This window comes from Crocuta crocuta, unplaced genomic scaffold, assembly GCF_008692635.1.
Source record: "Crocuta crocuta isolate KB4526 unplaced genomic scaffold, BGI_CrCroc_1.0 scaffold45, whole genome shotgun sequence".
NCBI classification, from domain to species: Eukaryota; Metazoa; Chordata; class Mammalia; order Carnivora; family Hyaenidae; genus Crocuta; species Crocuta crocuta.
In genome coordinates this window covers 3,125,288-3,150,205 of record NW_027530544.1, presented here as the reverse complement: position 1 = coordinate 3,150,205, position 24,918 = coordinate 3,125,288, and the positions used below count along the sequence as shown (strand labels likewise).

Genomic DNA, 24,918 nt, shown 5'->3' with positions numbered 1-24,918 from the left:
TTGATGGACACAGGCTCTTTCCATGTTTTGGCTATTGCTGAGAGTGCTGCTATGAATGTAATATGGCTTTTTAAATGGACGACACAGAGAGTCTCTGTTCTTCCGCTAGTCTCAGTGTGCATAGCTCAGGTCTTAGCATCAGGGAAGCTGATCCCTCCTGAGAGGTTTTGTTTCTGGCTGATATATAGCATCGTATACCTGACCCTGTTTCTTTCTTTGCTTTGTATGCTAGGGAGCTCATAGATTACGTGCCCTACCATTAGCAACTGTACTGTAGTTTGTGGCTGAAAGCCTAATTTTAAGTTATACAGTTCTGGGTTCAAGTCCTTTTTCAATCACCTACTGTTGTGACTTTAGAAAAGTTTACTAACCTCCCTGACTCCTTTTCCTCACCTGAAAAATACAGGGTGATAGGACTTACCTTTCCGTGTTGACATGAGGATTAAATGTGATGATACATGTGAATACTTGCTTAGCATTATGTCGGACACAGAGAAAGGACTCAAAATGTGTGAGCCATTATTGTTACTTCAATTATTTCTAGTTTCAACTTTTTTGTTCGTCTTTTGTACTGAATTGGCCAACTTAAAAATCTCATTCCAGCTTAGAATCAGAAATGCTTAACTAACAGAATGCAATATAACGACATATTTTATATACGTGCTAATTCTGCACAGAATTATTTTATCAACAAAGGTGTTAATTCAAAATTCTACATTCAGAAACCATAAACTATATACAACTTTGGTAACTATCCCTCAGGGCTGGGCTGGTATTTAATTTTAGCCTTTTTAGAATGAGAAAGAACCCTAGAAATCACTTAGTTTTTTTCACCAAACTCTTCTTCGGGGGGGAGGGGGGGGAAGGAGGCATGACCACACATAACTCTCACACTTACAGTGTGAAACTGCTTTACAGTTTCATGTTTATCTTGCTGCATAATTTCTTTTTATTTGTTTTACAATAAATACAATGGTGGAGAGAGACGGATGTAGGGAGCTGGCTGCGTCCTCTGCTTCCGGTACCGCTGGCAGGAGCACACAGCACGGGCAGTGTAGGCAAAGTAGATCGTCCCTCCTTTTCACAGAATGAGCCAACAGAGGCCCAGAGAAATTTTGTGACCTGCTCACAGTCCCAAACTGGCGTGTCACCTTTCATCTTTCCCCACAGCATTCAGGTCCACCACCAGCAAGTGGTGACTAAGCCATTTGAAAGAGTCCAGATTCCAGTACTGGCAAGAGGTGACACATCTGATAGTGGATGCGTGTGTGTGTGTGTGTGTGTGTGTGTGTGTGTGTCTGTATGTGTACATATACCCATATGTGCTTGTTGAGTCTGTGTGCACATGTGTGTGTGTGCACATGTGTGTGTGTATACATACAGCCATATGTGCTTGCTGAGTCTCTGTGGTAATAACTTTATTACTGGTTACATTCTGCCTTCAACTTCAAGCTCTGTTTCTGCTCAGAGAAACTTCTGAGCTCATGAGCTTGAGAGGAGAGCGCTTGTTTAAAACCATACACTTCCTCTCACATGCCAAGCTCAACATGAAGACAATCCGGGCAGTGAAAAAAATACAGAAATGTAAACAAGGTAGCAATGCCACCTCTGGCTGGGGGCTCCTGCAGGGTCTGTAGAGAGCTATATTCTGTGTGTAATCATCTGTTCTGAGAAGTTTCAAAGTATTACTGAAACTTAGTGATCACCTCTCATTTGTAAGGGCTCAGGCTGGCCAGTAAGAAGATTCATCTAGGCTCTCACACTGATCTGTCAAACTCCCAGTTTTCACTAGGTAATGCCAGAGAACCTGAGAAAGTACCAGCCGTCAGCCACCAAATGGGAAAACAGGTCACTGATCGTTGATGTGCCCAACTCAGCCTTTTGTCACAATTAATACCAGCTGGCAGTGCTGCCTACAAGGCATATACCCTATGTACAAACTCTAGAGAATAGTTCTTCTTTAGGAAAGATGGGGTTTCTTTATCATGTACCATCTGTTCCACTGGTGTATTCAGGCTCAGAAAAAATCTAAAAAAAAGTGTTTCTGAAAACTACAAGTTTGTCATCCATATAAAAAGTCATCTGGGCTCATGAAGTCACCATGAGCCCCGCCCAAGGAAGCTCGGAAGCATGGGGTCCCCTAAGATGGCCCCTCGAATCCAGGCCCACCAATACCTACCATTTAGGAAGTCTCGCTGTGTTTCTAAGACTTGATTGATGTCCTGCACCCAGGCCTGCTGGATGTCTGCGTTGGCGGCTTGCAGAATGACCCTCTCCGAAGTCTCCCTGTTCATGAGTGCAAACTTGCAGGGGTCGTTGTCCACGTTCTCCTCCAGGACCAAGTAATTCATCTGGAAGAACCCAAGTTGATTCTTTTGGTATTTAAGGGGTTTAAAAAAAACCAAGAGCACCCTGTATACACTGTATGTTAGCCATCTTGACAATAAATTACATTTAAAAAAAATCAACAACATATGACACTTTCTCAAAGTTTTTATTTCAGGAGACATTTCCACAGTTTTGTCCTGGATCTAACAGCTGAATACTTTGGTTTCTGTCTTTGGTGAATGACACGGTGCTGGAGGGCCTGCGGGATCTGGAGCACCTGTGCTCAGCCGGTCTCTTTTTTTTTTGAATTAGCTAAACTTCACGCCCACAGCTTACTTGGCTACAAGACTCTCAAGGTTGTGAATCAGCACTGACCAGGTCCCTGTTTCAGGGAAACAGCTCCCTGGGTTTGACTCTTCCTTGCCCTTTGTCATCCCCACCAGGAGCCTTACCTTGATGCTCCTTTTGAACATGTAGCCTGGGGTGAGGGATCCCTTCCTTAGCAGTTCACTGAAGATGACGATTTGCTCAAAGAGGAACACACGCCTCTCCTTGGTCCGGGACTGCATGCCCGCATCCAGCTCGATCACATAGAACGTGTCCTGCTGTAGTAGCTTCCCCTGGGCGGTCAGGGTGCCCTGATGGAAGGAGGTGCTGGGGTGAAGGACGTGAAAACTGGGCAGGGGGCCACAGCCCTCTGGGTCCACAGGACCTGCCCCACTGAGGACACAGACAACAGACCTGACACTAAAAGTCTCAGGACTCTAGTAAGAGACTGAATTAAGACCCATCCATTTGGCTAGGGCAGATACAGAGCTCTGGGAGAAAAAGGAAAGAAACCACTAAGAAGCAGCTCTGAGAAAGTGCCAGAAGGAAGGAAGGTAAAATTATTAGTGAAAAAGATGTTCAGGAATTATCCTGGCTCTTCTTATTTTTTTATTAAAAGCAGAGCAGAAAGTAGGTAACACCTGTAGCCTTTCTGCCCCCAGGGCTCCGACAAATGTTGCCTGCCTGGCTCCCCTTGCAGCATGGGCCAAGGACCTTGGTTATTCTTATGGCCATGTCCCAACTGTGGCCAAGGGAAGGGATACAGGCAGGACCACAAGTAAGCTGAATTGGGCCATTCTCCTCTCCTGTTATTTCAGGATGGAGTCTTAGAATTAGTCCAATTCTGATGTCTTTGTGTTCTGCTACCAATCAACAGGTAAAGTTGGAGTAGCATACACAGATGCCCATGTCATATAAGCTGACAGATGTTTCTTCGGGTCCTGTGAGCCTTCTTAAAATGCTTCCAGCTAGCAGGTCACTTGCCAGCCTAGGGAGTGGAGCCTATTTGGTTTGCCAGTTTCTAACCCGATTTTCAGAGACACTTTCACATCTTTGAAGGGAATATAGCCCAACCCAGCAGGTCTTCACAGATCCTATTGGAGACCCCTGATTTCTCTACTGTTCTGCAGCAAGAACACACCAACACCTGAGATAGCAGCCAGAGGGCCACCTCTGAACCATACTTTCTCAGGTGATGACTTTCACCCTTCAGTAAAAATGTGAGCCATTTGCTACAGATGATGCCTTATTCCAAACAGTACACAGCACACGTGTCATTTTTCTTCCCTATTCCCAAGTAATTCCTGCCCTCTGCTTGGATCATGGCTCCTTATTGCCAAGGTCGGCAGCCAAACAGGCTTATCTCTCTCCTGGTCCAGAGTTAATATTAAGCCAGTGACCAGCTAGCCAGGAAAGCTCTAAAAGCTCCATTAATATTACATAAGAGCCTGACCCATGAATGATAGCCCTGCCGATGCTGAAGGGAAAGCTAGAAGATTTAAGAACAGAGAGTCTATATGGGGAGGCTAACTTCTCCCTGGTCTAAAGCCCTGGGCTTCAGAAGGGACATAAGAACATTCATGGTCCTTTTTAATTAGCTGAAGGAATGCAAAGCAGATTCCCTGTGACTGGATGGAAAAAGAAGATGGTGGTGCTTGACTGAAAAGAGAAGACAATTTTGCAGTCTGTGTGTGGCTTTCTGTGGACACACATGTGCATGCATGACACAGCTCCTATGGGGTCTAACTTGAGCCAGCACAGTCAGATGCTCTTCCCTTGTCAGTGGTCAGCACCTCCAAAAACTCAAAGAAAGTCAAACCAGACTCCTCCTCAGAAACACGAGGACATCAAGGCTTAGGAGCAAAAGGGATTACTTGGTTTGTTCAGAATAGCCCCAGACCTAGCATAGTCTCAAGGGAAAAAAATGTAAAACTTCATCCAGTATGACTAGAGAAAAACCATGTAAGAACTCAGGGTAGATTTCTGCTGCAAATCCCTGCTTACTCTAATGTCACAGATCTACTGTGGAGAACCAGGAATCTATGAGAAATAAACAGCAAAGAAAAACTCCACATAGTTCCTGGTCACAACAAAGCAGTGGCAGATGGGGACCCCAGAAAGGCCTTGGAGGGCAAGGAGGACAAGAGATCTTGACTCAAGAACATCATGAATCCAACTCATTAACCCAAACCTGAATGTAGCATCTCCTANTATTCTATTCTATTCTATTCTATTCTATTCTATTCTATTCTATTCTATTCTATTCTAATTTAGCTAGGAAAAAAAGCTATAACTTTCTTTATTATCTCAACTTCTAGGAACCCCTTTTCTTTACAAAGTAATAATCAAGTCTTAGGTTGCAGGATCATCAGGAAACAAGATTAATAGATCTCCACCTTTCTCTAAGTCATTCAACAATTATTAAATACCAGTCAATAATTGTGTCAGTTCCAATTTTATCATATTAATTCTCAAAACAGATTATATGTAGTTAGCATATGAGGTTCGGATATAAACTAATAGCAGCCACTTAGCAAGCTTAAAGTAGGAATGTCAATTTTTTCTTCAAAGGTTCACCATTATAGGTTGAATTGCTCCCCTTGTCCAATTCATATGTTGAAGTCCCAGTATCTCAGAATGTGGCCATATTGGGATGTAAGGTTTTTACAGAGGGAATGAAGTTAAAGTGAGGTCATTACGGTGAGTGCTACTTGAATGTGACTGGTGTCCTTATAAACAGGGAAGAGTGGGACACAGAAAAATGTGCAGAGGGAGGACAATGTGAAGACACAGGAAGAATGTCATATGAACATGAAGACGGCAATCTACAAGCCAAGGAGGGAGGCCTGATCAGATCCATCCTTATAGCCTTCAAAAGGAATCACTCTTGCCTATCCTTGATCTTAGACTCCTAGCCTCCGGAAAAGTCAGATGATAAATTCTATTGTTTAAGCCACTCAGCGGGACTTTGTCACAGCAGCCCTAGCAAACAAGTCCATTCACGGAAGCCAAAATTCTGGGGTACTTCTGGCTGTTTCTCTTAAGATTAAATTTTCTTCTTCAAAGAATAGAAATGTGCACATGATGTGTTAAAGCTTTAAATGTTCATTTAACTGAAAAGATAGTCAATATGTGGACCTCTTTATTAGAAGAATCCTCTCAAAGAAAAAAAGAAGTGTTCCATTTTCCCTCGAGTGTACCCATAGTCCCATAGTCCCATGCTCCCTCAGATTCCCAGCAATCACTTCTCAGGCAAGAAAAAGGAAAGAGGTCACTGCCAGGTCCACAGTTACAAGGAACTTTGGGTCTTTCCAGCCCCCTTGGAATTGTGACTCCAGCTTTGTGGACTGCTCTGTAACTTTCTCTCGCTGCCTTATCACTGCATATCCTAAACAGATAAACCTCCTGGGCCCGTGAGCCAGAGGGGCCTGGAACAAAGGCACAGATGGTAAGTGGAGGTGGCAAAGGAGGCAGACACAGGGCCTCAAAGGGAAGCCGCCTCACAGCCCAGGCTCCCGCTGTCCAGGAGAGAGAGGCTTGGAAGCATTCTAAAGGGCTCACCTCAAAGCCCTGCAGGCGTCCCAGATTCATCATGTCATTGCAGCGTTTTGGAACAAGGCACATTAACTCCACCGCTTTCTGTGGGGAAGAACAACAGCAGCTCAGGAAGGGGATGAGCACTCAGGCAGGAAGCTTAGGACAATTCTGTGACCTCCTAGTGGCTCCTTCATTCTGGAAAAGGACCCTGGTCCCTGCCGCCCACTCCTAGAAAAGGGCAGGGGTTTCTGATCCAGCTGGGGTATACAGGGCTCTGAGTGAACCAGTGACCACATGTGACCCAGCCTGCCTTTTCCTCCTTCCCACATTCATTTAGCAATTCTCCTTCCTTCTCATATTTTCTTTCTTCTCTCTGTTGCTTCTCGGCTGCCTAAGCGACAGCTTAGTCTGGTTTGTGAAACACTAGAGGTTTTAACCTAAAATAACCTGCCAGAATGGTCTGTAACCTCTCTGGCTTAAAATAATCCCCATGGTGACACTGTCTCAAAGGACTTCAGTTAGGTAGTAATCCTTGGGGGTGGAAGAGGGAGTGAAAATGGGGTATTTAACATGTTGAACTCAAATAGTACCTGGATTCGTGGATAAGACTGCACACTCAAATGCTCAATCTCTGACAGATGTTAGGGTCTCAGATACCCCCTTTCTCACCATATGTCACTGGAGCCACACAGAGAAGAGGAGTGGGGCGAAACTCTGCTCTGTCCCAGGACAGAATTCTCAGGTTCCAGGAAAACACTCAGTGTGTTCATTACTACTTGCCATTTCTCAGCCTGTGGAGCACCTGTCTGCAGGGGACTCTCACCGAGAGGAATCCGCTGGACCACCGGTCCTCTAGGGCCCGCTCTTCCCCCTTAGAGACAGCCAACACTGGCTCCGAGAGCAGCCAGCGTTGTGAACAGAAGACTCACCTCGATATCTGAACACTCCAAACCAGCCTTCTCGCTATATCTCAGGAAGTCCTAGCAAGTGGGGGGAGCGGGGATGGGTGCGGGAGGGTGACATCAGTTAGAAAAACAGAGCACTAAAAAAAAAACACCCCAGCATCATAAAGCCTATGATGATACCCAGGCTACTTTCCTCCCCAACAGACATGGCAGCACGTTGTAGAAGCTGAGATATGAACTTATGAGTCATATTGGAAATAACAACATGGAGAAAAACCCCAAAGACTCAGAGATTAAAAGTTATGGGAAAAGGGAGGTGGGGAGGGAGGGAAGAAGGGAGGTGGAGACCGTGAACAGGAAGGGGGAGTGGTTATGTCCAGAAAGGCTTGGAGAAAGGAAAATTCAATCTCTCTCTTCTATTTACCTCATACTCTGTAAGACAAACCAAATCAAACTATTGTAAAAAGTAAAATATGATCAAATTGTACGTATTACTCATCCCAGCTTTCTAGGGTCTTGCCTTTGCTTTTCTTTCTCCTTGGGGTCGCTCTGATTCTATGCTCTATTTTTTTACTTTTTAAAGGTCCCAAGTCAGTGATGGTGACAAAGGAAGAAAGTGAATTGACAGAAAGACAGTGAACTAAAAACCAACCTTAAAGGCAGGAATGACATGCATGCAATTTATTTGGAGGCTGACAGAAGAAACCAACAGGCAAGGTAAAAGCCCACAGATGGCCTCTCCCACCAGTTCACAGGAAAAGTGTGGTGGAGACCAGCCTCACGCTAACCTGCTCACCAGCTCAGAGCTTGAGAAGACCCTTCTCTGGCTCTGACTCAGGCTCACAGATCTCTTACCTTGAGGAGCAACTGGTACTTTGTGATTCTCTGAATTGGCTTGATAAGGAAGTCGCTAAGTGTCAGCCTTTGATTTATCTCCTGTTTCACCTCCTGGAACACAAGGGAGCTATGTTAGAGAAAAAAAAAAAAAAAGGAGCCAAAGATCTGGGGTCCTGGAGATTAGAGTTCAAGGTGAGACAGAGAGGTCTTCACTGTTTCAGTAAAGTTTGAGAATCCTCAACCCACGCGAGAGGTGGATTTGCCCACACAACTGCTAATGTATTATTAACAACACGTAGCACATGTCGCCACATCGTTCTGCGTGTCCAACACTTTCCCATCCTGTGTCCTCACCCCAGCCCTGCAGATAAGCAGGGGTGGCTATTCTGTTGTCTCTGCTGCTCCAGGACCCACGTCAGGAATGAAGGGCTTCTCCTGGGACACAGGCCTAATGGACTGGGCCCTCAGTGCAGATCTGCAAACACACAGCTGAGGGCGCTTTCCAAGGGACTGCCTTGCCTCTCCTCCAGCAAAATAAGCATTTCCAGGTTGGGGCAAAACAAACACTTTATGGTGCTTGACAGAACCTCTGGGAATGAGAGCAGAGAACATGAGGTGGCTTGGGGAATGGGGGCAAGGAGGAGGGGCCTCTGCACACAGTGTCCAGGGCCTGGCAGGAAGCGTGTGGGCATGGTCTGAGCTGCGGCCATGGAAGGGGGACAGAGCTTCTGAAGCAGTGTCTGGGTGACAATCATTCTGCAAACAGAGGCTTCTGAGAGCGGTCCACACACTGGGCCGAGGAAAGGTGGTCACTGGGAATCTAGCCAAGCCAACGGCCCGTTGAGCCAGCTCTCCCTGTCCCGAAGGGGTCGCAGCACTGGACGGGGAGAGAAGGGGTGCCTGTGGATGGATACGGCTGACATTTCTGAATGTGGCTGCCTTGGCCTGACCTTCCTCCCCAACCCGGCCCAGCAAGGCCCAGGCAGCTTACTTCAAAGTAAGCGTCGTACTCGGCGACGATGTACTCCGAGCGCGGCTTATTCTGGCAGTACCACACGTAGATGTGCAGCTTCCGCTCCTGCAGAGGCAGGGGACAAGGCACTCAGGCATCCTGCGCCTCAGGCTCCCGGGTGCGGTAGGCTTGCCCCGAGGACGACAGACAGGCTCCACACCTCGGGGTCGCGCCAAGGCAGTTAAATATCGAGGGTAGAAGAGTACACGCACGAGGCAAGCACCCCCCATCTTTCAGATTGTTGAAGAGGTTAGAAAAAAGGCAACTCAGAGAGGGGCGAGGAAGAAGGCAAGTCGAGGAAGAACAGGAGAGAGAAGGAAGTTTTAGAGGCAAGCACAGGAGTGGGGGCTGGGGGGTGGGGGCGCTGAGAGGGGGAAGGAAGCACTCACATGTTTGATGAAGAGCTGTGCCAGCCTGTCTTGCTCCTGGATACATTTTTCCAGTTCAGCCAGGAAAAAACTAAAAGGAGGGAAGGGGAAGGGAAGGAAGCCACATCCTTCAGACACCAGAGTCTCCCCAAACCCTACACTATGCTACCCCTAAGGTCAGATGCAGGGGAAGGATGGGAGGGTCCTGGATTCCTAGGATAGCCCCCTGCCTCCACAGGACAGCATAGCACTTACTCCTTATGCCAGTCATAAATCTGGTGAATATTTCCAAACACAATTTTATCCTTTCCTCGCATGTCCTCAGGGACACCCTTTTCTTCTATTCTCTTCATGAAGCCCTGTAGGGCAGAGGCAGCAGTCAGCAGGGCGTTTTCAGGACACAGATTTCCGTACAAGCCCCATATCCCAGCCCCGCGCAAGTGCCCACTCTCTGTGGTTTCTCAGTGTTCAGCCAGGACTTTATCCCATGCACAGTGACAGACACAACTCTGATGGAGTTCTGGGTCCCTTTTGTTGTCTCCAGCCCCCTTAAGAGACAGTCTTTCTCATCCAGGTATCTAAATGCCCCTAAAGCAAGTCCCTAGGAGAGAGAGCGGTTTTATATACTAGCAGGTTGACTACTAACTGTGGATTTGTCGAAGGTCTTATCTTAGGGGTGGACTTTTGTCTGTCCTCTCGGTAACCATAACATCCTCCTTAGAATCTAAGGGAGACTCTAAGCCCCAAGCTCTCACTAGGAGTGCCCTGTTTAGTGCCCATGGTGACTGGTAGTTCTGAAGAATATATGTTCACATGGTTAAACGCCAGAGAAGAGTTCTTCAGATAGAAAGTTGGTCACCACGAACAAGGTATAAGGACTCAGCTCTGACCAAGAGGCTCCCCCAATGCTAGAACATTTGGGACCCCATATCCCTTTGAATCTCTCATGATATTTCAAGTAGAAAAGAAAAGCAACCCTACATGTTTCATCTGATCTTTTATCATTTTTTTGTTTAATTTCTGCAAATACCTAGAGAGACTAGAAATACCATGTTAAAAACATGTAACCCTCAAGTTACAAACACCTCAGCCCAGGGATGGTCCAACATGCCCCTTGGGTGGTTGACCGCAGGCCCACCCCGAGCCACATACTCACCTCCACCACAATCCCCAGATCTTTGACATAGTCCTTTTCTGTCTGTACCAGCTCATTCAAGACAAACCTGAGCAGGAGATTAAGAACAATGAGGATCCTCTTCATTGTGAAGCAAGAAATCTTCACACTTAAGTTGACAGGAAAGTTGCTGTGGCACCTTTAGGACAAGACCACCTGAAGCCCCACAGGCAGCCCTTGGAAGGCGCTTACTGTCACTCTCTCTGTGAGAGGGTCCTGCTGAAGAGCGGAGGGCACTGAGCCCAGAGGGGCTTTCCCAGGAGGCACACAACAGCCAGAGGGATGGCAATGCTCACCACTCAGCACTTTTCTTTCTGTTCTTCTTCTTTTTTTAAAGTTTATTTATTTCTTTTGGGGGGGGAGGGGCAGGGGCAAGGACAAAGGGAGAGAGAAGCCCAAGCAGGCTCTGTGCTGTCAGCACAAAGCCCAACACCGGGCTCTAGCTCGCAAATAGGGAGATTGTGACCTGAGCTGCAATCAAGAGTCAGGCACTCAACCAACTGAGTCACCCAGGTGCCCCCTTTTTTCTTTCTGTTCTTAATGGTCCTTCGTCCCTCACCTATAACTGAGCAGTTGTACTGACACAAGACAGGAGGAATAACAGGCATTTTGGCAAAACTCAGTTATGAAAGCTTTGCAGCCAATGGATCAACGTGAGACTTTTCTTTCTTCCTTTCAATTCCATTCTTTGCTTATCAAGAGGAGAAAGACATTTGCTTGATAACCACCGTTTGAGGCCTCAGAGATGCCAACTTCAAGTGAGGCTTCTGAGATATAGAAGCTACAATTATTCGGAGGTGTCCCTGGTAACTGGCCTGCAAACCCCCAGGCAAGGCCAGAAAGATGAACTGCCCATATCCCATCATCACAGCTTTCCATGCAGTGGTCTCCCCTCGCCCATTAGATGGGGGGTGGGGGGGATGGTTGTTAACCACTACAAGGACACTTGCTTTTGTGGTTTCTTTCTTGTTAATGATTTCCTCCTCCTGGAGCCTTTACTTTGTGCCAGTGCTTTATCTGGATTTTCTCATGCTTATATCAAGGTAGGTACTATAAGCCCCGTTTCATATAGGTGAAAATTCCTGAGGCTGTATTGCCCATGATGACAAAGTCTGTAGCAGAGTTGGGATGTGAACCTATTGTGCCAGAGTCCAAAGCCTCTGCTCTTTCACTGTTGCCTGCTACCTGGCAAGCTACTCAGAGGCCTCAAAACCAAGCACTTCCCTTTCTTTCTGTCCAGGTAGTAAAGAGCTGGACATAAAACGCTCAGGGCCATGTCCTGGAGCAGGCTGGGTGCTGTGCAGCTTACTGGAGTCTGACTCGTACTAGCTACATTTGAAAGAGTTTCACCTGGAGCCACACAACTGTATTTTGGGCCCAAATGGCAGAAGGGATAAAGTTCTGGGATGTCTAAAGGGGACCGCAGCATAAGGGTTGTAACCGTTCTGACCCCAGGAAGCAATTCATCTGAAATTCTTGATCTATACTGCAGAGAGAAGCCAACAAATCCCTGGGTCTGGGCCTCAGGGTGATGGGGAGAAAGCAAAAGGAACATATGCTGCTTTATCAGCATGTCCAATACTTCCAACCAGTTTCCTCTCTCTAACACACACAATCCACAATCATGCATTACAGGCCACAGGAAGGAACCAGCAAGGCCAAAGAAAAGCATTTAAATATATCTTTAGCGTGGCCCATGTTACTGCTTGGAAGAAAGTGGTAAAAGCAAACCCACAGGAAAGTGGGAGTGGGAATTTGGGCCTGGGCGGGCCCTCTGGAGACGAAGTCCAGCTCTCGGTCTCCAGGGGATATTTTTATCCTATGCTATCTGCTGACAGATTGAGGGCTGTCTTGGGCTTTCCAGCCTCAAGGGAAGGGAAGGGGACTAATTAGACTGGGTGCTGCTAGTAGACCTGGCATCACTTCCCTTGAAGGGCTAATGAAATACTTGGGGAGATAATGACACATTAACAGACATTCTGAAGAGGTGCATAAAAGATTTAAGTTACAGACATCACAAGACCGCGCATGATCAAATGCCAAATAAATTGAACTGACAATAAAGCATTTTTAAAAGACGTTCAGTTCTTATTACTAAGGGTTACTTACGAGGTAAATGTTATTCTTTGGTCCAACTAAACTTCTACCAGTTACAGCTTAGACATACTTTTAACCTCTGTGTTTGACCATGGTGAGGAATAGCGGGTCTTGCACAGAAAATCTCTTAGAGCCTTTGCACTGGCTGTCCCCTCAGCCAAGAATACTTTTCCTCCATGGCAAATGGCTAATTCCTTACCTCCTTTTGGTCTCTGTGCAAATGTCAGAACCATATAAAAGTGCAGCATGGTCCCAACCATACTCTGAATCTCTCTCAATGCTTTTTCTTTTCCCAGTTTCTAACATATTAAATAATTTATTTTTATTCTGTTTATTGTATTATTTCTCTCTTTATGGTACAAATTTGCCATGAAAGGAAGGATGTTTCTTTTATTGTTGCTGTTTTATTTACTGATATATCCCATGCATAATAGGCATTAAACACCTATTTTTTTAATTTTTAATTTTTAATTCATGACCCTGGGATCATGACCTGAGCCAAAATCAAGAGTCAGATGCTCAACCAACCAAGCCATCCAGGTGCCCTTTAACACCTATTATTGAATGAATGAGTGACTAGAACTTCAAGACAATCAAATCCACCCTCAGCCTTTTTTTCTTCTCCTGGACAGATAACTATTTGTTTTAATTTCTCCTCCATGGAACTCCCATTTAACCCTTAAATGTCTGGATTGAGTCTCCATTCTCTGTACCTGCCTGCCTGACCCAGCCTCTAGCCTCACACGACCTTCACAATCAGACACCTATATATTCTCTCTTTCACTGTGGCCATAAGTTACAGCAAGAGCAATGAGATACTCTAACAGCTGGATTTTCAGGATAGCTCAGGATGTGGAGAGCGATAGAGTCAGGGAAGAGAATAGGAAGAGGGAGAAGAAATGGGTAAAGTGAGTTAAATAGGTAACAAACTTTTGCCTGCTGGAGCAAAATCAGACAATATCACATTGGGAAGCAGGACAATGGCTTACATGACTGCTTGTGTAACTGAAGTGACAAGAGCAGTGACGGGCTTTGCCAAGGACCACCTGCTACCCCAAAGATCTCCTCCCTGACCCAAGTTTTGCTTTGGCTTGACAAAGGACTGGAACATTGGCTTCAGCTCTCATCTATGTAAAAACAACCCTGAGAAGCAAAAGAGAACCAGCTTTGTACAAGTCCTAGGAAATTTCCACCTGCAGATGGTATTTTTCTACCTCTCTTCCCTTCTTGAGGTTTCCCCTAAGTACCCATACAATTGAGGGGTAAATATGGAACTGAAGAGACACTTGCTCAGCTCCACTGTGAGGTGACAGCCCTGCTCTGAGGCCAGGCCCTGGCTATGACATTTCTACTTCAGTTTCTCAGGAAAGAAAGTTATAAATGTTCACTTTGCCTGTTTCCAGGAAACAGAAGGACCTGGCCTCTCTCATTTTTGCTAATCCTCATGTCTGTGACCAGGTTAAAAGGATGAGGAGTCTGAGGGAGAAGGACAGACTAATTAGCAACAGGGAGGGACCAGCTGTCTGTGCTTACAATCTCTCACACACCAGGCCATGTCCAAGACTCATCACGCTCTGCTTCCAACATAGAGCCAAACCCTAAATAAGAAAACTAAAGTTTTGGAGGAATTGTGGTTTTGCACTCATGGTATCCAATATCTTCTCGATCAGCCCAAGTAGTAAAAGATTGACTTCACTTCAGGGTGGATAAATCAAACCTTGCATAAAAATAGGTTTTTCTGAAATGGACTGCAATGTGAATTGTATTTAAGTGAAGAGATTCTCTTGGAGCTAAGCCCATGAATGGATGCAAAATTAAATCTTTAGAGAAGAAGCAGAGCTAGGCCCTGGCTGGCTGGCACGATGGCTCCCTTCTCCTATGTACCATGTCCCTTCATTTTAAGAAAGGTTTCCTTAGATGAAACTCTTCCAACTTTCTGCCAAGGATTCTCTAATATGGAACCATAGTAATAGTCCCAGAGTTTCCTAAACTTTGTTGATTTCCTTTTATCAGTATGTTTTAAATTTCTAACAGACCCTGGTTATAACCACACTTGGTCAGTAATAGCAGCTTTCTCCCAGAAAATACCTCAGCCTAAAATTCTTAAAGTCAGTGCCACTACAGTGCCTTGTTCATCAATGCTATGCTGTACAGATCTAGGTCACCTTTACTTAGAATGAATGATATCAATGGAAATACAGTGTAATTCTCCCCAAACTTTCTCCGACTTTAGCCCGTTGTCTACCATACACACGCGGACCAGGATAGAATCTGGGGGAGTCACTTACATCCTGCCTCTCAGGGCTTTGGCTTTCTGTTCTTCTTCCAGGTTTCTAGGAGGTGTGGGTGGGGTCATCCCCTCATTCAGGCAGCCTACAGGGTCTTTCAGGCTTCCCCGGTATGAGCCTCCTTCTAGACTCTGGAAAGAGGAGAAAAATAGCTTAGAGAACTGTACATTGAAAAGTCATCTGGAAGCCCTTGTGTCCCCTCCAGCCTCGCAGCAGCTGACTTGGTAGGTCGGTAGCCAAGGCTGTGCTCACTGAATGTCCATAAAGTACCAGGAGGCCAGGTGTTCCCCTCTTCCAGCAGCAGACAGAGCTGCCGCCTTCTCTGGCAATCAGGAGGAACTGCATCATGGGCTACCCATTTCCTGACATAATGAAAACTGTCAAAAGTGACAGTGCTGGGTAAGAGCGCCAGAGGTAATGCTAATCATTGCAATTCTATGCTAATTGAACAGTTAGAAATGAAAAGTTGTATGACCATCAAATGCCAATTTGATAAGGAGCGGGTAGGGATAGGAGAACTAGTTGGCCAAAACTGCGTTTGTTAAGTCAGCTAACATTTTTTCCCCAAGAGGCCAATGAGATGTAGATAAGAAGAGAGCAATAGATTTAGCCTTTCCTAAAAATATCTTTGCTAAGGTTATTTACCAAGGGTTTTCTTTCATTTATGAATTCCTTTAATTTGTTTTAATTAAGGTGTTGCAGGATTGAGGAATAAGGTAGAGGGATTACTACAGTACTCTACAAAGAGTTAAGGTCAAAGGATTCTAACTCCAGATCTGCTAGATCTCCGGACAATCTTGAGTGCGAAAGCTACAATTATTCCATGCGTGCTTTCGTTTTTGTTTTTGTTTTTTTTTTTCAATTTTCAGATCAGATCTCTCCTTTCTACAGACTTCTAAGGAATGGACAATAGTTGTAGATCCCTTGAAAATTAAGAGAGTTCTACAATGATGAGCTCCCCGCACCCTTGCCCTTGGATGGAACTGTTAACAAGAAGCATACCCAAAAATGGAGCCCATCTTCGCATTTTTACAGGTGTCCTTGAAGAAAGATCACACAGTGACACTTAGCATTTCATTATGGAAACTGGCAGAAGCAATGTGGATAAACAGTAAGACTGGAGATCAAGGTCAAGGTGAGCAACTCCAAAACAAATATGGGAGTCTAATCCAAACTATCCATACAAGAGCCTATTTACCACAGCCTCTGAGGCTCAAAGGAAAGGGCTTCACTAAGGTAGTCTTTGAAAACATCAGCCCTAAGGTTAAAATCACAAAACTCAAAAAGTGTCTAAAAGGGTAGGAGAAACAAAAGACTTCAGCATGGTCTTAAACAATCTGCACTTAGAGTATCTGTCCAAATTCTCTCAGCTGCTCTATTTCCAGATAGGCCAAAGAAAATAGGAAAAGTCCGGGGGAATGAAACAAAAAGCAAATGAGGTACCCAATGGGCCAGTCATTATATGAGAACAGGTGGGGAATATTAAGACTTAAAGCTGAAAATTTTAAATATTTATTTTTATTTTTGAGAGAGCGAAAAAGGGAGAGAGTGAGCAAGCGAGCACAGGCATATGTGTGAGCAGGAGAGGGGCAGAGAGAGAGAGGGCGAGAGAAAATACCAAGCAGGCACTGTGGTGTAAGTGCAGAGGCCGACATTGGGCTCTATCTCACGAACCGTTAATTTCAGCTGAGCTGAAATCAGGAGTTGGACACTTAACTGACTGAGCCACCCAGGCACTCCTAAAGGTGAAACATTTAAAGCTGAGAAGAGACGTCAACCTTCTTGCCCCTCACCTCACCCCCAAATCAACAAAATGTACCAAGGGCCAAACATGTATTTGTTACCAACAGTAGAAACTAGAATTAAGAAGATAGTGTCTTTAAGTTTGAGAGAGAATTTCTTTTAACTTGATAAGTTAATAAGTTATTTTACAGGACAAGTACTCAACCTTGGAAGTTGTTATCCTGAGAAGCAGCACAGGCTAAAAATACAGAAAGGCCAAGGAGAGTTTAGTAAAATTTATAGATTCAGGATCTGTAACCAGTTATTAAGGAAATGAGAGTGTCTGGTGCTGAGGTCTGACAAACCAGTGGACAGGCAGGCTTTTCGACACATGTGACATGTCCGTTGGTGCCATCACCAGAGACAGGCTCCCCAGGCAGATGGACCCAGCTGGTGATTGATCTGATTACATGCCTTTTACTTCCCCTCCTCCTTGTCCCATTGTCCTATTACAGCCTTTGTTCTGCAGCCTGTTGGCTGGCAGGATGCTGACTGCAAGGCATGGGGAGACAGGCTTACATCTCTGCCTACAAGGCTCTCCTGTGCAGCATCCCGCTTGGTGTGGTCCATTTTCAACCTTCTGGAGTGAAGGACCTCTGTGGAGTCCAAAGTGTCATGCAGGGAAATATGTTCCATATCCTCCTGCCTGACCTGTTTTATGAGCAAAGAAGGTGAAATTATCTCTGGGGAAAGTCTCTCTGCGAGGGGGTGAGCAGGGCAGAGGCAGTGCAAGAGGAAGAAGAGAGAAATAAAGGTCTGCTGAGCTGTAGTCTGGGTAATCTGCCTCAAATCATGGTGTTAGCTATCAATGCTTATAATTCAAATATGATTCCCTCTGAGACCTGGCTACCTGTGCTGCCGTGGGGATACTGGGTCCCAGGCAAGGGCAGCTGGGGGTGACCTGCAAGTGTCTGTGGGAAGCAGGCACAGGTCTGACGAGTAGTGGGCTGTGTAGCCACAAGGAGGATCTCTGCCTTGACTGGGCCTCAGCCCACAACAGTCTCAGAAGGCAAAGGAACAGGTATACAGGGAGAGAACAACAAAAGTTCCTCCAGCTGGCCCAAGGTCAGGGAACAGAAATGCAAACAGGATTCAAAGCCATAGATTAAGTAGAGAGGAGGGCTGTCACCACAATAAAAATGAACATATTTCCTGTCTGCTGGATTATGGATCACATACCCATAAAATCCCCCTCCTCCAGGCTCCTCTAAGCACTCTTTACACATCCCCTGAACAGCATTCGTTACACAAAACTGTGACTGATCACTTGTTTGTACTCAAGCAAATATTTATTGAATAGCTACTACATGCTGAATATTTGCCAAGCACTGCAGAAATGATGATGAATAAGATTTGGCTTCCTACCCTATCCTGGGTGCTATTCTAGATGGAAAAGGTACCAAAGAGGATGAAAAAGGGGGCAGACAGCTCTATGTGGGGGGGGTAGAGGGGTAAGGGAAAGTCTTGATGGAAGAGGCAATGCTTGAAGTGAGTATTGAGAAATAAAAAGGTTTCAGTGGATACACTGATGGGAGAGCATCTCTGGCAGGAGGAACATGCTGAGTAAAGGATCAGCTGTGAACCTATCAGGGGCAGCCTGGGAAGCTGGAAGCAGTTTGACACGGGTAGGATATGGGGTGTGAAAGTGGCGAGGGGTGAGGGTGGTGGTGGCAAGTGATTGTGTGTTATGTGAATAGGGGTGAGTGAGTACTAGGGAAGGAAGAGGTGAAGAGTGAGGTAGGTAACCCTGGGGAAGTGTGCAGGGATAAATCATATGTATAAAGCCTTATGTGTACCATTAAGAAGTAAAGACTACTTTCTAAAATGAATGATGAAACGGTTTACAAATTTTTTAAATGTTTATTTATTTTTGAGAAAGAGAGAGACAGAGTGTGAGCAGGGAGGAGCGGAGAGAGGGAGACAGAGGATCCCAAGCAGGCTCTGTGCTGTTAGCACAGAGCCCGATGTGGGACCAGAACTCAGGAACTGTGAGATCATGACCTGAGCCGAAGTCAAGAGTCTGACACTTAACACACTGAGCCACCCAGTCGTCCTGGGAAGATCAGCCTTGGTATTCCTAAGGACTTTTCACCACTTGGGAAAATGTCTCTGATATGACAGGAAGGCAAAAAAGGATATTTCTATATTTTGATTAACTATATCATTTTCCAAAAGGGTCTAGGAGAAAATGTATCAATATTTCAGCACTGAATATGTCTAGATGATGATGATTATCAGACATATAATTTGTGTTTATGCTCTTGTTATTATCCAATATTTCTTGAATAAGCACATATTGCTTTTATTAGTAAAAAAAAAAGAACTATTAAAAAGTTTTTTAAAAAAAAGAAAGAAAAGAAAATCCGTTTGATAGTCATGTTGAGAGATGTCAGACCGAAATCAGGGAGGAAATGTAACAGTCCTGGCAGAAGAGCATTTTGAGTACTAGCCCTAGACTGTGAGCTCCATTATGGAAGGTTCTGTGCTTGATCTCAGAACTGACACACAGTAGGATGCTGAGAATTTATTGAATGTACTATGGGACTCTTGGGGAGCCATCAAAGGTCATCTGATAAAACAGAAAAGGGTGCTTGTTCAGCCCCTTGCACCACACCAACCTCTTAACTGCCCCACCCTTTTCTAAAAATTTCTATAATATTTTCTGAACAAAAAGTATTATATCATAATCATTTTCATACAAATTAAGGGTGGAGAGAGGGAAGATATCTGTATAGTAGAAAAACTGAAGTCTGGACTTTTCAAGCAAATGACATTTCAGGTGTGTGACTGTCTTAAATTATTTTTGGTGGAAATTGAAACTCTTCTGTTTCAACAAGCCCAGGAACCTTTTCCATGGAGGGATGCCAGAAGAACCCAGTTCCTGAAAACACACACCCCCACCATGGGTGTGATGCAGCCATTATTTCCTCCTCTCTGGGCTCTGAACTTGGCTAACTGTACGTTGCCACTGACAAAACAGTCCGATTCACCTAACAGAGAGCAAAGCACACACACAGATGCAGCCTGGCCCCAGCCATGTTTCTCGGCCCACACGGGTGGCCTAGGGAGGTGAATGGTATCAAAGCAGGAGAACCAGAGGGCAGAAAGTCTTGCTAAAGCAAGTGGACACATTCTGAGATGCCAAGCCACCAGGTAGACTGAATAAGAGCTCAATTCTAGCCAGCCCCTCCCCCCAAGGCAGGGAATTATTAGTCAAGGGACCATTGGTACCCTTCCAAGTCCAATGAACTCTTGTGACATGTCACTTGGGGACAAAGGCTTAGGGAGGAGGCTTGATCTTTCATCTCAGCAGGTTGTGAAATCCTGTGGCTGTTTAGAGACACAAGTTCAGAGATACATTTTCATATGGCCAGGAAGCTCTTGTTCCTCAAACTTGAGGGATAAAACCAAATTATATAGATTGTTAAGCTATCACCCTGCAATTTTCACCTAACCAGTAATCCATTGGCTGACACATTCTATGTTCCCATGCCCAGAACAGGGTTGTGGAAGATAAGGGATGACATGGTTCCCTTTCCCTGCCATTCCTAGTACAAATGAGGTGGCTAAGAGCTAACATTTGTAGGATGCTTACTTATCATTTTACAAAGCACATTCACACCTGCTCAATCATCATGGTGTCTCATTTGAGATAAGATTCAGGTGGACAGAATCATCGCTGCTGATAAAGGAGATAAAGGAGAGGCCCAAGTAGACTAAGTAACTTGCCCAAGGCTACACAGAAAGTAGCAGAGGCAGGGCTGGCACCTAGATCTCTGATTCCTTACACACCCACCTCTGCCACCACTAGTCCACAGGTCTAGGAAAAGCTTTATTAAAAGGCACCTGGGTGGCTCAGTCAGTAGAGCATGTATGTGACTCGATCTCGGGGTTGTCAGTTTGAGCCCCACATCGGGGGTAGAGTTTACTTAAAAAAATAAAAAGAAAGATCACACAGGGAAAGAAGGGGGAGTCCTTATGCCTGGCTTGGAGTAAGAGACTATACCTTAGGACAAAACGTGGAAAAAAACGTGTTAGCTCTATTTGGGGAGAGGTGGGTGGGCATCTTCTCCTGGTAAATAAAAGCAGTGATTAAAGACCAAGGCTGGCAGATAAGAGCCCAGTATCCATTAATGTCCAGATGGACTTGCCAGAGAAGGTTCTGGGGGAGCTGCAAGGGCTTTGCAGCTTGCAGGTGAGCTAGAGAGCACCTACCCTTGTTTCCTACTAGCAGCTCTGGGGCACCTCTGGGCAGACGCCTTGTCTTGGTACAGCCATGGCCACACGACCATAAAGCACCAAGGACAGCTCTGGGACTCCGAGACACAAGGGGATCTCAGGGCTTTTGGGTGGAGCAGAATTTGGTGCTATCTCTGGAGCAATCAAAAGAGAAAGCAGAAAGAATCCAAGCCCTAGCTATAAAAAGGTCCAAGTATACTAGATGCACCTGTAAAATTTCCAGACTGTACATAGGAAAGGAACTTATTAGCTCATCTTATACTGAACTAAGATAACTTCCACCTACAGGTCTAGGCTCCACCCTCTGGAGCAACAAAGAGTAAGACCAACCCTTCTTTCCCACAGCAGTCCTTGATTATGTCAGGACAGCTCTCATGAGCCTTCTCTCTCCTAACTTCTCCCCATACTTAACCCAGGGTCTTCAACTTTCCTTCAAAGGATATGGACCACAGGGTACTGGTTACCTCCTCTGGGGGCCTTTCACTGAGTTCAAGAACATGCCAGAATGTGGTATTCAGAGCCTGATACATGACTCACACATTACTCATGGCCGGTATGGGCTGAAGAACTTTGACTACAATGGAGCTATTACTTTCCTTTATTGTACCCTGTACTTTCATTAACCTAGCCTATGACCACACAAGTTATTTTGGCAGCAGTCACACTGTTGTACTTATAGTCAAATAAAAACTCCAGAACTTTCATAGGTTCTAGATTATATCCTCTTTTTAAACTTTGAAATATTAATTCATTTTTTGGGAGAGACAGAGTGAGGAGAAGGGGAGGGGCAGAGAGAGAGAGGGAGATACAGAATCTGAAGCAGGCTCCAGGTTCCCACGGTCAGCAGAGAGCCTGACACAGGGCTCAAACCCACGAACCACAAAACCATGACCTGAGCCAACGTCAGACCCTTAACCAACTGAGCCACCCAGGTGCCCGTAGACCCTACCCTCTTTTAAGCTAAGGAGCCAATGAGGAATAAAAATAAAGTCTCAGAGGGGCGCCTGGGTGGCTTAGTCGGTTAAGCGTCCGACTTTCGCTTGGGTCATGATCTCGCGGTTCGTGGGTTCGAGCCCCGCGTCGGGCTCTGTGCTGACTGCCAGCTCGGAGCCTGGAGCCTGTTTCAGTCTGTGACTCCCTCTCTCTCTGACCCTCCCCTGCTCGCGCTGTCTCTCTCTCTCTCTCTCCTAGAAATAAAGCATTAAAAAATTAAAAAAAAAAAATAAAGTCTCAGAGGTAAGAATGCAACTCAGGATTCCCAAATATGGCTGGGGAGACAACCATCGACTGTTGCTTCATTGCTATCCCACAGTGGGTATGTACTAGGATGGGAAGAAAGAAAGTAGAAGACAGGACAAAGGATCAAATTTTGGTGAGAAGATTCTGAGAAAACAAATTCCTGCTCCCTTATTCCTCTCCATGATATGGGCTTGGTTTCACATGTTTGGCCAAAGAAATCTCTATAATTCTGGGTTCGCTGCAGGTCCTCAAGAAGTAATTATTGGTGGAGAAGGAAGTTAAAGTTCTTCTTATGGGAAACGTGCCACAGAAAAACCACTCATCTCACAGACATCCGCTGAGAGCCTGTTACTGGGCTGATCGGCTCCAGCGCCATCCTACGCTCTCTCTCCCCTGGGAGACTTGATCTTATGGGGCTTCTCAATATCCACACTTACCCGTTCAACACCAGACATGCTGACCATATAACTAGAGTCTGCAGGGACTTCCAAAAGTGCTAAGGTTAGCAGTAATAGCAGGATAAAGGTAACCCAAAATATAGAAAAATATAGCCTTTTGGAAACAAGTGTGTACTGATGAAAGTGTGAGTGTGAGGGACTCGTGTGTACTAATGGAGGAGGAGAAAATAATGTCCTAAATGACCCATCATCTAGCTGCATAGGGAAGCTGCGAAGATGAAGACAATGAAGAGATTAAGATACTTCCACAAATAGCCCACAAATGGAACTATCTAAGAGCTGACCCTGGCAGCATGTGGCTTACACAGTAGTTGCCATGGGACTGCAGAGGAAACCTGGCCTGGGCTGGTCAGGGAAGCCTTTCTGGAGACATGAGACTCTAGTGGAGCTTTGAAGGACTATTATGCTTTAGAAAGCAAAAATGAGCAGGGGAACATTCCTGAGAAGTAGGGTGGTGGTATGGACAGAAACTTGGAGAGAGGAAACCCAAGTGCCTGTTTGGGGGCAGTGAGGGAAACAATTTGGTTGGAGCAGAGTTCATCAACCAGAATAAATAAGTGGGTGTAGGCTGGCTACAAAACATTAGAGTACGGGATAAGTGTGAACTTCATATTTATCTTTTATCTTTGATTATATACCTCTATCAATAAACACAATTTTGGTCATGCATTGCTAAAACATGTCACTTATTTATAAATTATATTTCTGGGCTGCTGTCTTATTATTATGTACATGATAAAATATACCTCAAATAATTTTTAAATGATGAGATGAAGAGTCTGAAATCATCTTCCTGTACCTCAGTATAGTGTCTTGTGTACCTGAAGGCACTTCTCCCATCGGAGATCACCACTCATGTAGGCAAGAGGTAAGTAAGTAAGCCTTCACTGAGGAGGGAGGCAATCACAGTGCTTGTGGAAGACCCGCCAGAAGACTGAGGCCCCGGGGTGGGAGAGGCCGACTGGGGCAGAGGAATATCAAGCAACAAGTACTGCAATAGTCCAGGCATGAGGTCAGGACTCAGGCTCAGGTAGTGAAAGGGGAAAAAAACAATGGTATTTGGAGAATGAGGAGGGTGTGTGGGTCAGTATGGGAAGGAGAGGAGAGCAAGAGGGCAGTGGTCGGAGAGGAGAGCAAGAGTGCAGTGGTCAGAGAGGCGAGCTTTGAGAAGCCAATGCAGTGCCCATGAGAACACTCAAATCCCACCAGCGAGGCAAGGAGGGTGGCAGGGAAAATGGACAGTTTTCAAGAGCTGGTCACAGCTCCTAAAGACATCAGCTGAACTACTCTGAGTTAGAAAGGACAACTTAGAAGGAGGAGAAGAAAGTCATGTGTTGAATTTCATTGGTATTCTCTAAGCTGGGAGATTTGACAAGCGAGTTACTGTAATCAGAATTATCATCAGGTGGTGTTCCCTACACAGCATCTATCATTTTCCTCTAATTCCTGGGCCAAGGGGAGAAGGCTTTAAATGGTGCTGATTAGCAGGACTGCCCAACAGAAGTCTGGCAGAAGCACAGACATTTATCTGAATGAGAGTCGCAGGAAAAGCCAAACCTGGATGAGTGTGAAGGCAAGGGAAATACTTCAAATTGTCAGCCTGTAGAGATACACATTGGCATACAAACATGGCGTAGAGGGACAGCATTATCCAGAAACAAGCTCTTTCACCAGCATGGGGCCAAAACCCTACAGCAGCCAGACCCGGAACCCTTCTCTGCAAGGGTTGACTGGCCCCTGAGGCAGTCACAAGCCAGGCTAGTGTTCAATGGCCTAAGTTTGGTTTGCCCCCACGAATGGGGTACACACCAGCTCCCTGATCTCTTGTGCTGAGGCATCCATATGCTTTTGTCCATTCCCTTCATAATAAGCAAACTACTGCTGTGAGACTCTGCAATCTAGAAAGTTGTCTGGGGTCCCCGAATAAAATTACCTGGTGCTTTCAAAGATCCAATCCATGTTCTGTGTCTCAGCAGCCAAGTCAGCTTCAGGGCTAACCAGACACACAGCAGTCACTGTCCAAATGCTGTGTCCCTGTAGGCCAGGGGACTGGGCTCACAGGAAGGCTATTTTTTCTTGGATACCTTTTTTTCCTTTCATCAAAGCCACAATCCCCAAAGGCCCTATTAATTGCCTATGCCCAATCCCCCCCCCCCAAAAAAAGCCAAAAAAAAAAAGGCTTTGGGGCACAGGTTTTTAGAGACAATCATTAGCCACAAACAATCCTATAAGAGGAATGAGGATAGGCGCAAAGGAAGACATGGCAGAGAGATGCCAGGCCCTGGGAGCTGCTTGGAGGTGACACACACACAGAACTGCCTCCAGGA

At 45.5% G+C, this 24,918-nt stretch overlaps 1 protein-coding gene across 1 annotated transcript in view; it reads right to left on the bottom strand.

The window, feature by feature from the left end:
- Window positions 1-24,918, bottom strand: part of LOC144234388 (kalirin-like) — a 112,945-nt gene that overhangs the window by 42,779 nt on the left and 45,248 nt on the right. Inside the window, exons 5-14 of the mRNA XM_077767721.1 lie at window positions 14,874-15,004; window positions 10,471-10,537; window positions 9,570-9,673; window positions 9,336-9,405; window positions 8,926-9,012; window positions 7,953-8,045; window positions 7,122-7,172; window positions 6,217-6,294; window positions 2,781-2,966; window positions 2,180-2,351 (exon numbers count right to left, since the gene is read on the bottom strand). Of these exons, the coding sequence (XP_077623847.1) occupies window positions 2,180-2,351; window positions 2,781-2,966; window positions 6,217-6,294; window positions 7,122-7,172; window positions 7,953-8,045; window positions 8,926-9,012; window positions 9,336-9,405; window positions 9,570-9,673; window positions 10,471-10,537; window positions 14,874-15,004 (1,039 nt within the window). The remainder of the gene's footprint in view (window positions 1-2,179; window positions 2,352-2,780; window positions 2,967-6,216; window positions 6,295-7,121; window positions 7,173-7,952; window positions 8,046-8,925; window positions 9,013-9,335; window positions 9,406-9,569; window positions 9,674-10,470; window positions 10,538-14,873; window positions 15,005-24,918) is intronic.